Raw genomic sequence first — 14575 nt, 5'->3', positions numbered from 1 at the left:
TGAGGGAATAGAATAAGGAGAAAAATAAACAAGGAAAGAAAGAAGGCAGATAAATAGAAAAGTAGAAAATATATAAAAATATATAAAGATATGTGAAAAAAGTGTATATACAAGGATGTGTATGGCAGTAAACAGTAAAACAGTATGAGTTAAACACAATTTTTGAACCACGAACTTTACAAATATAGCATTTCTCTGTCATATAAATGTCATTGTTTGCCATATGAAAGGTCATTTGGATGTAATAATTTGGTGGGTACTGTACGAAAGCCTGTCCTAGGAACCAAGTTACCAATGTTGTTGTCCACACGGACTTATTACGGTGTTGCGCACAGGAAGACGGTTGAATTGTTTATATTCTGTATAGTGCGTTTTGTGCCTTGATGTAAGTACATTTGCATGTGAATGTTCATTATGTATGAGTTTTCGGTTTCCCTGTGCCTACTATCGACGATTTGAGATCCGTAGAGGCCCGAATTTTCACGATAATTAGCATTAGTTTCGGCAGCATTATTATACCGCATCACACGTGTGTTTACATTAATAACACGTCATTGCCCAATAACATTATGCCTATTTGTATTGGTTAAGTTGGCAATAATGTTTAGTTGTACATGTTTGGTACTCATGTCAGGGTGTTAATGGTTCTAGAATATAATTATATTTCTTTTCTGTTGCTTTAGACCCTTCATACAGACATTATTGCCATTGAATAATTGTTGCAGATGCGTTAAGAATCTCTTTTCCAATGCCTGATTCATATATACAAATTGTTTACAGTCAGGAGTAGTATATTAATATATAACTACATACACTATATGGACAACAGTATTGGGACACTTGACCTTTCCTGTCATATGTCTCTAAATTCTTACAACAATATTGGAGTCACACAGTTGTACAGGACGTCTTTGGATGCGATATAATACAATTTTGCGTTCACTTGAACTTGAAAACCCAAACCTGTTCCAGCATGGCGATGCCCCTGAGCTCCTTGAAGATCTGGTTTACATGCTTTGGAGAGGAAGATATTGAGTGGCCTGCTATAGAGCTCTGATCTTATCCCTACTAAACACGTTTGTGATGAATGTGAACGCTGACTGCACCCCAGTTCTCCTCTCCTACATCAGTACCTGCCCTTCATAATACCCTTGTGGCTAAAGAACACCAAAATCCATAAGCACACTCCAGAATCTAGTGGAACATCTTCTGACTGAATGTGGAATGCAATGCCTGAAAAGCACATACTGTACTTATGCAAACCTTTGGCAATATAGTGTACCTGATAAAATGACTTCTCAGTGGTAAAAAAAAAAAAAAAAAGAGTCTATATCCCCTTCCCTTCAGTCTGATCCTAGTCTGTGCACAGGCAGAAATCCCTAGTGCAGAAAAAAAACTTTTTTTTGGAAGATAAAAAAAGTATGTGAAGACTGTGGCGCTACTCCCCTGTGTCATTAAAAAAGTATGTATTCAAAAAATATTCTAACAAATGTTTAAATCAATATGAAGACCATAAAGTATCAGTTAAATGTAATAAATAAATAAAAAAGTCTAGAATGACATTCTAGAAAAATTGCCTTCTGAGACTAATGTGTCTAACAAAAAAAGTTTGCTATCTGAAAAACGAATTATAGAATTACATTTTATTAAGAAAATTTCTATATTTACTAATTAAAGCTGAACTGATTTGTCTGGTAGCCTGGGTGGAGGGAAAATACCAAACTGTGGCAAGGACCAAAGTGATTCAGGTTGTCCAAGATGAAAGCCTTTACAACAGTACAGCATTGAAGAACATAACATTTGGTTTATGTTTACTGATTACAGTCAATCACACTAATAGGTCAATGTAGAATTTGGATTATTTCTGTCTCTATGCTGTGTAGCATCTAAAATTATTTTACTCAAAGCTTGTCATAAAACTAAAACAGAATATGACCACTAGGAGGCAGCATTAGTGCAGCTCACTGAAACCAGTTAATGGTTCAACTAAGACTTGGGGGCATTTTCTAGTGGTATCTTGTTATGGTTAATTAGGGAAGGCCCTTGCAAAAGGCTTCCACACAATCACCACGGCTACCTGCCCTGGGCCTGGACACTAGTTAGAAAAGCCCCCAAGTAAAACCAATTAAATTCTATAAGGGGATTTCTTTCCTCTTTTGTGTGCTACTGTATCTGTGCCAGACTATACTTGTCCTTGTTGCTGGGGTCATACCATTAAGTGCATTTCCAGCCTTTTTATTCATTACCTGGGAAGATGTTCAGGGATTAGCTTTAAGTTAGTGTGTAAAGTAGTTAAATAGTGGTACTTAAAATACTATTATCTATCTATACTTGATGGTAAAACTCCAGTGCCAAGGAAGAGTGCAGTACCTTGATACCTTTATAGCACATACTAATGATCTTTGTGTCCTCTGAATTGAATAGGTTCAATCCAGACTTCAATAACTCAACATATGAGACACATGCATAGTCCATTTTTTTTTATTTAAAAGAAATTAGGTAAAAGGCAAGAACACACAAAAATTGGACAGAAAGAAGGTTCTGTGAACTCGTTTCTAATCCTGTTCATCCTCGTCACTCACAAGGAAAACCTCAACATCTTCAGCTCTGCTACCTCCAGCTCCACCTCCCGTCTTTTACTCAATACCACTGTCTCTAATCCATACATCATCACAGGTCTCACCACAGACCTATAAACTTTCCCTTTCATTCTTGCAGATACTCTTCTATCACAAATCTTCTCAACACACTCTCCTCACTAGTCAACACATGTCCATCTCCATCCTTTATTGCTATAACCTGCAGCACATCCTTCCCAGCTCGGTCCCTCTGCCTGGCCAATCGGTACAAATCCTTTTCTTCTTCCTTAGTGTCCATCTTCTCATACAACTCCTCATATACGTTTTCCTTGGCTTTCGCCACATCCCTCTTGACCTGCTGCTGCATCTTCTTGTACTCCTGCCTACTTTTCTTATCACTCTGTCTCTTTGTCTTCCTTTCTATTTCCAGATGTCACACCAAGTACCTTTCTAGCTGTCTTCCTTATCACTTCTGCAGTAGTTGCCCAATCATCCAGCACCTCTTCACCACCACCGAGCCCCTGACTGACCTTTTCATGAATCTCACACTACAGTCTTTCTCCTTTAGTTTACACCATCTTTTTCTTCTTTAAGTCCTTTAAGTCCTCACTCTCCTCGATGCCCTTCCTAACACAACATTTATCTGGGCTTGGGACCTGCACTAATAGTGCACTGGTTCGTACAAGCCTTATGGCTGGGTTAGTCATGTAATAAGTAGTACACTAATACATTTGATTATATATAAAATAATTAATAAATACGTATGTTTAAAAAATATATATTTTTTGTTTGTTTGGTGCCAATTTTCCTTTTTTTTTTTTTAATGGGTCATTTTGCATATATATAGTTTGTGGAAAATTGATTTCCGGAATATAAATAAATAAATAACACTAATGATTTTAGTCAATTTGAACACATTTTAAGTTAATTTTTTATTTATTGTAGAACAGTTGAGATTGTTGTTCAAAATAATCACAAATCTTTTTTTTGCAATATTATGCTTTATTTCTTCACTTCAGTACATAACTATATATATTTCAGCAAACATTTATTATTATAAATAGTTTTTACAGATAAAAAAAAAAACAAGCATTAGAGAGCTTCTCTATATTATTTATATTCTACCAAAACTCGTTTATATTAGATTATAAATTATATTACATATTTACTTTGTTAGATTGAACTGTTACCAAATTTTTATGAAATTTGTATTCAAATTTCGGTATTTGTTAAATCATCTAACGTTGCATTTTGTGATTTAAGAGATTAATGCCTCTTTATTTATTTATTTATTTATTTATTTATTTATTTATTTATTTATTTAATTTTTTTACTTTATTATTATTTTTTTTTTTAATTCTTATCTTTATTTCTCATCTTTTCTTTTCTTTTTTCCCTTTTTGCTGCTTTTTATTGATGGTCCCTAACCACATTCCATGCTGTTGGTAAAACGAAACTAGAATGTATTGTATTGTAGTATTAATGCCTTGCAGTTCTTCAGACCAGGTAAGACTAAAAACTAATGATTTATCTGTTACTGAATCATTTCAATTGTTATTTTTAATCGCAAATACACCACACCATTACACCCTTGCATGCTTCCTCCAAAACCATGGATTTTACTATGGACTTTGTTCCCTATTAGCTGATACAATACGCTCCATGCTTTTGGGGGGCTTTCTATCAGGTTTTGAAGCATATCCCTGGGGATTAGTGCTCTTTTACCCACAAGAGCATTGGTGGGATCGGCCACTGAGTGTTCAGTGTTGATGAGGTCTGAAATCTTCTGCATTATTGTTGATTCTGCATGCTTTTATGAACCTCACTTCATTCACATGCTGGAAAAAGGCTTTTTAGTTTTAGTAATTGTTATTTCCCAAAGTGTTAGAAATTTGATGTAAATAAACATGCATCATGTGAAAATGTTTGTAATAGATTAAATTAAAACTATATGACTATATATATATATATATATATATATATATATATATATATATATATATATATATATATATATATATATATATATACATACATACATACATACACTGGCCACTTTATTAGGTACACATCACTAGTACCGGGTTGGACCCCCCTTTGCCTTCAGAACTGCCTTAATCCTTTGTGGCATAGATTCAACAAGGTACTGAAAACATTCCTCAGAGATTTTGGTCCATATTGAAATGATAGCATCACGCAGTTGCTGCAGATTTGTCGGCTGCACATCCATGATGTGAATCTCCCGTTCCACCACATCCCAAAGGTGCTCTATTGGATTGAGATCTGGTGACTGTGGAGGCCATTTGAGTACAGTGAACTCATTGTCATGTTCAAGAATCCAGTCTGAGCTGATTCACGCTTTATGACAAAGCACGTTATCCTGCTGGAAGTAGTCATCAGAAGATGGGTACACTGTGGTCATAAAGGGATGGACATGGCCAGCAACAATACTCAGGTAGGCTGTGCCTTTTTCACAATGCTCAATTGGTACTAATGGGCCAAATGGGCCAAGAAAATATCCCCCACACCATTACACCACCACCACCAGCCTGAACTGTTTATACAAGGCATGATGGAGCCATGCTTTCATGTTGTTGACGCCAAATTCTGACCCTACCATCCGAATGTCGCAGCAGAAATCGAGACTCATCAGACCAGGCAATGTTTTTTTCAATCTTCTCTTGTCCAATTTTACTCAGACCAGCCCGTCTGGCACCAACTACCATGCCACGTTCAAAGTCACTTAAATCACCTTTCTTCCCCATTCTGACGTTTGGTTTGAACTGCAGCAGATCGCCTTGACCATGTCTACATGCCTAAATGCATTGAGTTGCTGCCATGTGATTGGCTGATTAGAAATTTGCGTTAACGAGCAGTTGGACAGGTGTACCTAATAAAGTGGCCGGTGAGTGTGTGTGTGTGTGTGTGTGTATGTATGTATGTATATATATATATATATATATATATATATATATATATATATATATATATATATATATATATATATATATATATAAAATTTATATTATTTTTTTTCTTTTTTTTTAAGGTATTTCATCTTTGCATTTTATGTTTCATATACAAAACCTTTTCCTTTTTTTTTCTTCTTTATTTTTATTTTAGCTGGAAACCTGATCACCTGTTCTGCTCCTAAAACAAGCCAAATGGCTGAAGCTGAAAAATCTTACTACAAAGAGCAGTTTGGCTGTTCAGTTTGTCTGGATGTTCTAAAGGAACCAGTGACTATTCCCTGTGGACACAATTACTGCATGAGCTGTATTAATGATGTCTGGTCTGGGTTGGATCTGAACGCTTCCTACAGCTGCCCTCAGTGCAGGGAGACGTTTTCACCCAGGCCTGCTCTGAAGAAGAACACACTTGTGGCTGAAGTGATGGAGAAAATGAAGAACGCTTCAGATCAGTCATGTGCTTCTCATCAGGAGTCCCCAACTTGCACAAGATCGGAGTGTGACTTCTGCATAGGAGCCAGAAATAAAGCTGACAAGTTCTGTTTGCAGTGTTTAGCCTCCTACTGTGAGCTTCACCTCCAGCCTCACTACAAATCTCCTGTGTTCATGACACACAAACTAGTGCCTGCATTTTCAGAGGTCCAGGAGAACATTTGCTCTCATCATGGCAAGCTGCTGGATATTTACTGTTGTGATGACCAGCAGTGTATCTGCTACATGTGCATGGTTGAGAGTCATAAAGACCACAAATCATCATCTGTTGAGGCAGAAAGGATGAAAAATCTGGTAAAATTTAACTTGACTCAGGCATATTATAAGTGAGCTTATAAATTCTGTAACAGCACTACATATTTACTTCTCTAAACAGTTGTAATTAGAACAAAACATTTAGTTTTAACTTTAGCCTTTTGACTAAAGTAAATAATAATATAATTTAAATGAAATCATAATAGGGGGGAGTGGTGGCTCCAGCGGTTAAGGCGCTGGGTTGCCGATCGGAAGGTCTGGGGTTCAAGCCCCGGTATCGCCAGGCTGCCACTCTTGGGCCCTTGAGCAAGGCCCTTGACCCTCTATGCTCCGGGGGTCCCTTACGAGGGAAATATCAAGGTCCGTGACGTCAGAGTGACATGGGGCCGCCTTCCCGTGGGCTCACCACCTGCAGGAGGGACCGTAAGGGACGGTGCTGTGAGGATTGGGCAGCAGTCGAAGGCGGGGGCCTGCTTAGACTGCTGCCCCCGCGACCCGAATTACGGATAAGCGGGAGAAAATGAATGAATGAATGAATGAATGAATAAATGAAATCAACATGGCTTTGTATATGCACACCGTTTTTATATTCAGGCTTGGCAAAGCCTTTCTCTTTGTATGCTCCTGGCTGGTCTCCATGTACAAATTAATCATGCAACTAATCAAGTGTGCAGCATCTTTACATGCCTTCCATCTGTTCAAGTTCCTCATCTCAATCCACTACTGCTTTTGCTGTTCTGGCTTCCTGAGAAGTGCACATTTTAGAAAATCCCTGACATCTAAGAATCCAGATTGACATTTTCAGACGGTCCATATAGCCCATGTGGTCAAGTGCTGAAGAACATTTGCCTCTGAGTTTCATGCAAGACCATTTTCCACAGACTGGTTGTCATAGACATAACTAAAAACAATAATGGGCACATTATATTACTATTATACACATATGATTTACTTATTAATTTGATTATAACAGCTTATTCTTTATCTTCTTTTGACTTCTCCTGTTAGGGCTCATCACAGTAGATCATCTGTGTCCTCTACAGCTACCTCTTTCAAACCAACTACCTGCATGTCCTCCCTCACGACATCCATAAACCTTCTCCTTGGCCTTTCTTGTTTCCTTCTGCCTGCCAGCTCCATTCTCAGCATTCTCCCACCGATATACAGTAATCCCCCGCTTTACCGCAGTTCGGATCTCGTGCCGGTTTATCGCAGGATCGCATTTGCCACATAACTAAATTTGTTTAGCTGATTTTCCCGGTCTCTCGCGGATAGCACGATAGACTAGAAAAACTTATAAAATTATAAAATAATGAAATTTATAATTACAAATAGAATTATTAAATATAAGATGAAGTAAAATGTTACTGTGCAGTACAGGTACTCACTATAAATGTGAAACAGTGTACTATATTTCTACAAATTTTACCCAAAACTCATCTCGCTATATTCTTGCAAATGTTTTCTGTGTGTGTTTAAAGTGTGTGGGAGGATTTTATGGCTTAAACAATAAAAGCATTTTTAGGGCGGCGTCCATTTATCGCGGGTGGTTTTGGAACGATAAACGGGGGATTACTGTATACCCCGTGTCCCTCCTCCAAACATGTACAAACCATCTCATTTACGCCTTTGTCACCTTGTCTCCAAAATGTCCTACTTGTCCGGTCCCTCTAATAAACTCGTTTATTATTCTGTGCATTTTCACTCCCAGTGAGAATCTTAACATCTTTGACTCTGCCACCTCTAGATCTGCCTCCTGTATTTTTGTCAATGCAACATAATTATTAGATAAATAATGAAAATGCAATACATAGCAAAAACTGACTGAAAGAAATACGGGAAATTGGCATAGGCAGAATTTTTTATTTGCATATCGGCAAACTATGTGAAAGCCAATAAAATGGAAATAAAGAATAAAAAAGAAGGGGGCTTTTATACTTGACACATGTACTTTATAGCACAGGGTCAGAGTGGAAATGATCCGGTACCAATCCACAGCCTGGTGTTGGCAGACCCATGTTATAGATGATTTGTACTAGCATAAGAACTTTTAATTAAACAATTAAGCACTTCTTTAGACTGCAGTACTATTGCAGCATTCAATCGTATGGTCCGGGACGGGTGAAAAACTAATTTATATATATATATATATTCTTTGTAAATGAATGTTTATTCCAGGGTGCCTTGAAACAAACAATGATAGAGTGCCAAGAGATGATTGCTCAAAGAGAAGAAGGCCTAATGCAGCTCACCAAGGCCATGGCATCCATTAAGGTAAGCAGTGGTCATGGTTCTAAAACTGTTTTTAAAATTTTGTCAGAAGTAGAGTCGGATGGTGCTTAAGAATAAATGCCGTAAACGTGTACAGTGCAGTACAATGATGTGCAGGTTTGTTTTCCTAGTGTACGATTGTTTGTAGATGTTATCATTAGGTTCCATTTGCATGCCTCTTTTACTCTTTGATTGTCTTTACGCCCCATTAAATAATTTCCTGAGGACAGAGACATGGCTTCTTACACAGAATTATAATTTTACTAAATTGTATTACAGATGCACATCTTTTTATTATAAACACTGACACATCTGAAAGCTTTACTTTCACATTGTCCCTGTCCTGTCAGAGTTTTGCTCAGGCAGCAGAGGAGGACAGTGAGAAGATGTTCACCGAGCTGATCAACTCCATGAAGACAAGATGCGCAGATGTGAAAACGCTGATCAGAGCTCAGGAAAAGGCCGAACTGAGTCACGCTGACAAACTTCGCCTTCGTTTTGAGTGCGAGCTCAAGCTGCTGAGGGCAAGAATCGCAGAAATACAACAACTTTTATCTACAGACAATCACATCGATTTCATCCGGGTAACATAGTGCAGTGTTCATCCAAGACAAGCAGACGCTTGTCCAGTTTCTGCTTCACTAATATGATTCTTTTTTTTTTTTTCCGTAGAAACATGCTTCTATCCAGGCCATCTACATGTCCAAAGACTTACCGTTCATAACCTGTGTGACTCGTGATCCTTCTGGAAACATCCCACTTTCTGTCGTCAAAGAACACATCGAGGATGTTTGTCAACAGGAAGTAGCAAAGATTTTAAAAGAAGGTTTGAAAAGTCTTAATTGAGAGAGATAAACATGAGCATCATTTTCTTACCAATCTTTTTTACTTTATTAATAATAACAACTGTTAGGACTATAACTATATATTTAATGTAAAAAAAATGGTGAAACATTGGATACCTGGACTATAGTTGTCCAAAAATATTTGGACATTTAATCCGAATTTACAAATGTATGACTTGTAAGACACCCTAAGCACACTTTTCAAACAAAGCATACCTTAAACCAGGGGTCACCAACCTAGTGCCCACAGGACCCAGGTAGCCCACAAGGACCACATTGAGTAGCCCGTGGGCCTTTTCTAAAAATAGCTGTTTGCTACTTGGTTGAATCATTGTTGATACTTATTATGAGAAATCATTAACATGATCAGTGTCTTCACATAGATGAATATCATTAATTATTAATAATAACATATAATAAAAGGTAAATTGAGCAAATTTATTATTATTTATATATTTATTATATATTATTATTATATATATATTTTAGATCAAACTGAAAACTGTGTGTATCAAACTGGTAGCCCTTCACATTAATGGTACCCAAGAAGTAGCTCTCAGTTTCAAAAGGTTGGTGACCCCTGCCTGAATCAATAGCTACAGTATGAATTAACATATAAAATGAATAGATATTTCTGAAGATAGTACAATTAGTACCTAGACTGGATTATGCAATGCTTCTTGACGATGTCTGGGAATGGAATCAGTTCCTGTACCAGTTGTGGTAGATGTTTTCAAATCTCAACCAACAACATTTCAAGTTTTATTCACATATGGGCATCAGCAACCAATACTTTCTTCTCCACTGTGTTCCTTTATTGAAATGAGGTCAGGTCTCTGGATTATTCTTTCACAAGGGTGGCTGGTGCTTTGAAGGATTCTACTGGTTAAAAAAAAAACAACACAGTTTTCTTGCTTGATTAATTACTGGACTGATTTCAGCAAGTTTGCATCTCAAATGCCTCCGTACACTTCTTAGTTCATGATACCATGAGGTCCAATCCATGCTTTATACGATAGTATCCGAACTGCAGTTTGGTTAAAATAAAATGATCTCCATCAAAAGTCATGTCTTCCCGTCGATCCTATTCTTGAGGTTGATGAATGGTTTTCGCCACATTGTTCACCCTCTGTACAGATGTTCATTGATCCTTCTTTGAATAGTTTTATGCATTTGTAAGTGTGTTTAAGTGTCCAATCACTTGCTGTTATAGATGTATTTGTTTCTTTGTTATTTTTTTAGTTATGAACATCCATGTTGTGGAGCCTCCAGAGCCAGAAACCAGAGAGGACTTTTTAAACTGTAAGTCATATATAAAACTTATCTATAATTCACTAAAAGGTGAATAACAATGTTTATCATTATGGAACAAAGGCCCTGTATGGCTAGTCAAAGTGGTAAAGTGAAGAACTACTACAGAACAACGTGTACATGAACATATCATACCCTAGTCATTGAGACTTTTAATTGTCAAGAACATTCAAGAATGACAGATATCAGCAACAGTGGACTATAAGTATAGGAAGAATCATAATGTGCTACTTATCGTCACCAGTGATCCCAATGGTATGCAACACTTATCTGTTAAGGCTGCTACATTCTACCATGTTTAATATGTTGTTGAGAACGTAAAGCTGGGAATACATTTATTACTCAAGAACATACTTGGGACATGTTTTTCACTCTACCATCTATTTCTATTGTGTGATATAATATTGATGTAAACATTTTGAGTGATATGGTGAGAACAAATATTTCTGGGTGTCTCATGGATGTGTTTATTAATCTTCAATCAGATTTCTGCGATCTTCATGTGGATCCAAACACCATCAACAATAGTCTTTGTCTGTTTGAGGGAGACAAAAAAGTGGCCCAGTGTCCTCCAGCCCATCCATATCCTGATCATCCTGAGAGATTCGACTGTTTTGCAAATTTCTTATGTAACGAGCCTCTTTGTGGTCGTTGCTACTGGGAAGCTGATTGCAGTGGAAATGACTGGTCCGTAGCAGTTACATACAGAAGCATAGCGCGTAAAGGAGAAAGTGACGAGTGCAGACTTGGGTTTAACTCTAAATCCTGGAGATTATCCCGCTCGAACCAAATGTTCTATTTCAGACACAACCGAACTGTACTCAATCTTTATCACTTTAATTTGACAGCTATCGGTGTGTACCTGAACCACAGTGCTGGAACGCTGTCTTTCTACAGTGTCTCTGATCAGATGTCCCTCCTTCATAAAGTCCAGACAAAATTCACTCAGCCACTTTACGCAGCATTTGGGGTTGGAGGTGGCTCGTTTGTCCGAATTCGTCCAAAAGTTGAAGAATTTTAAATTTACATACATTTAGTTAAAAAACAAAACAAGTGCAAGAATACTGACAGAAATTAAATGTAATTAAAAAAAACATTTATTAAAACTATACCTAAATAAAAAAAACATTATTGGCATCAAAATAAATACAATGGGAATTGTTTTCTTATTTCATTTTTTATGACTTGAGATGTAGATCATGCCACATCACATGTACAGGTTCTTCTGTTTCGCTATCTTACATTCTCCCAGATAAAATTATTTTTAATCACAGTAATCAATTGTATTTAGATAGTAATTTTAAATATGATGAGACCTTCACCATTTTACACATTCCAAGATTGCTACACAAGGGGTAGTTTGTGTGTGCGCGCGTGTGTGTGTGTGTGTGTGTGTGTGTGTGTGTGTGTATAAGCGCACCCATATATAAGACGCACCCACTGAATTTTACAAATATTTTTATTTTGAACATAAATAAGCCGCACCTGTCTATAAGCCGTGTCTACACTTAAACTAATGAACTTTATAAAGGCTTTCACGAAAGACACGTTACACACGGTGTAACGGGTGAAATATGTTGCGCTTCCTCTAGGAGCATAGCGGTATTTTGGGAATAGCCTGACACAGCATTTTTCCACTATTACTGCATGTGTGGAGACTGATGATTATGTCCTTATTATTTTCTGATGCTCATTTCTAAGTTTCTTTGACTAAAATAAAAAAGCATGAGTTTTGGAAACCTGTCTGTGCTTATATGATTTCTGTTGCAACTGGAGTTAGCGAGCTCTCCCTTCACCCAGACTCAACGCGTTACAACGGCTTGTATCTAAACAGTAGCCGACCAAGAAAGTCATTGTTCACTGTCTTCCTATATATATATATATATATATATATATATATATATATATATATATATATATATATATATATATATATATATATATATATATGTATATATGTATATAACTCATGCTGTGTTATATATTTCTTTTACATTTGAGTATGCAATTTATGTAAATCATCATTTGTATTGTTTTTAATGATAATTGCAGATGGCAAGTTGACAACCATGCTTTAAAAAGTAAATGTAAAATATAATACAACATTGTTTTGACAGTTTGTGTTGAAAATATATACACAGACATTTAGTTCACTTGTGAACATATACACATCCAGAATATATCATTAATTTAATTAAATTATATTTGCATAAATTAAATATACAAACTTCGAATTTGAACGTAGTAAAGCTTGTTTAAAAACAGTTAAGTTAATGTTGTAGTGGACAAATGCTATAAAAAAGAGAATGGAACAGAGAACAGATCCGGTGCGACTGTCCGTGAAGTTAGCAAACAAAAAGTTTACATAATAGCACTTCATTAAAATATACAATTTTCACATAATGAGGTTCTGCATGATGAGAAAGTTGGAAATACACAGTTGTACAGGATGTCTTTGGATGTGGGATCATTCAGTTTTCCTTCACTTGAACTAGGATACCTGAACCTGTTCCAGCATGACTATGCCCCTGTACACAAAGACAGCACCATGAACATTAACATGGGTTGGATTGGGAGGTCTTGAGTGGCCTGCTACAGAGCTCTGACCCCAACCCTATCAAACACATTTGAGATGAACTGGAAAGCTGACTGCACCCCAGACCACCTCACCCTACATAAGTACCTGACTAACACCCGGAGGTTCTTATACCAACAAATAGGGAATAAATGTGAAATAAGATGTTTGAAAATCACTTACAAATCTTATGGTCAGGTGTCCAAACTTTTGTCCATACTGTGTATCGTCTTAATACTTTACCGGACAAATGTAAAAAAATCACATAACATGGAAAAGTGGTACCCTAGTGGTTGGATGTTGTACTACTATATAGAAGGTTGTGAGTTAAAATCCCTTAACTTGAGCAAGGCTCTAATCCAGGGGTGGCCAACCAGTCAGAGACCGAGAGCCACATTTTTTACTGTGTTACCACAAAGAGCCACATCATACACATGGGCACACGTGAACATCACCCATCCTTTCCGGCCGGACAGGGACGTACAAAGAGCCGGTTGTGGCCCACGTAGTCTATTTGAAGACTACAAATACCTGGGAGTGCAGCTGGATGATAGAATGAACTGGACTGCCAACACGCTCTGTGCAGGAAAGGACACTTCTTCTCCTTCTTCAGAAGGCTGCCATCCTTCAACATTTGCAAAAAGCTGCTGCAGATGTTCTATCGGACTGACGCAGCATCAAGAAGAAGGACGCCTCACGTCTGGACAAGCTGGAGAGGAAGGCAGGCTCGGTTGTGGGCTCAGAGCTGGACAGCCTGACATCAGTGGCAGAGAGACGTATGCTAAGCAGCCTCATATCAATCATGGACAATCCACTGCATCCACTGCACAGCATCATCTCCAGGCAGAGGAGCAGCTTCAGTGAAAGGTTGCTGTTACTGCCCTGTTCCACTGACAGACTGAGGAAGTCGTTCCTTCCCCATGCTCTTTAACTCCTCGTACACTCTTCTGAACTTCCTAAGACATTCTAAACTGCACTACACACTGTACACTATGCACATTAGCACTCTGGTTTGCACATAACCCTCCAAAATGCTTTGAGTCGCACAGGACTCGATAAAACACAGAGTCTTTGCACAGACACTTAACTTGCATGAATGAAGGTACTATTCATGCATAATTATTCATGTATTGTTAATTCTACCCAGTTGTTTGCACATTATGCATCAAATGTTTTGTGATTCCTGCCTAAATCAATCCAACTCATAATACCGTAATAATGACACCACGGCTATAGAAAGCAGTAATATACAGAAACGCAGTATAAAGGAAGAATGAA

At 37.4% G+C, this 14575-nt stretch overlaps 1 protein-coding gene across 2 annotated transcripts; it reads left to right on the top strand.

Annotated features, from left to right (window-relative positions):
• The first annotated feature begins 215 nt into the window (after positions 1-215).
• On the top strand, positions 216-11869 carry LOC310729597 (E3 ubiquitin/ISG15 ligase TRIM25-like). 2 transcript variants are annotated; one of them, XM_083547989.1, is made up of 7 exons: positions 216-385; positions 5703-6334; positions 8474-8569; positions 8917-9150; positions 9239-9392; positions 10654-10713; positions 11208-11869. In XM_083547989.1, exons 2-7 carry the CDS (start codon positions 5744-5746, stop codon positions 11741-11743), a joined length of 1671 nt encoding a protein of 556 aa, XP_083404115.1. In that variant the 5' UTR covers positions 216-385; positions 5703-5743; the 3' UTR covers positions 11744-11869. The 2 variants fall into 2 exon arrangements, with proteins under 2 accessions (XP_083404115.1, XP_083404116.1); XM_083547990.1 differs by lacking the exon at positions 216-385 and adding an exon at positions 3990-4085.
• Positions 11870-14575: the final 2706 nt, after the last annotated feature.

Source organism: Silurus aristotelis, assembly GCF_946808225.1.
Source record: "Silurus aristotelis genome assembly, chromosome: 8".
NCBI lineage: Eukaryota > Metazoa > Chordata > Actinopteri > Siluriformes > Siluridae > Silurus > Silurus aristotelis.
The sequence above is the reverse complement of the archived record's forward strand: the minus strand, read 5'-3'. Positions and strand labels throughout refer to the sequence as shown.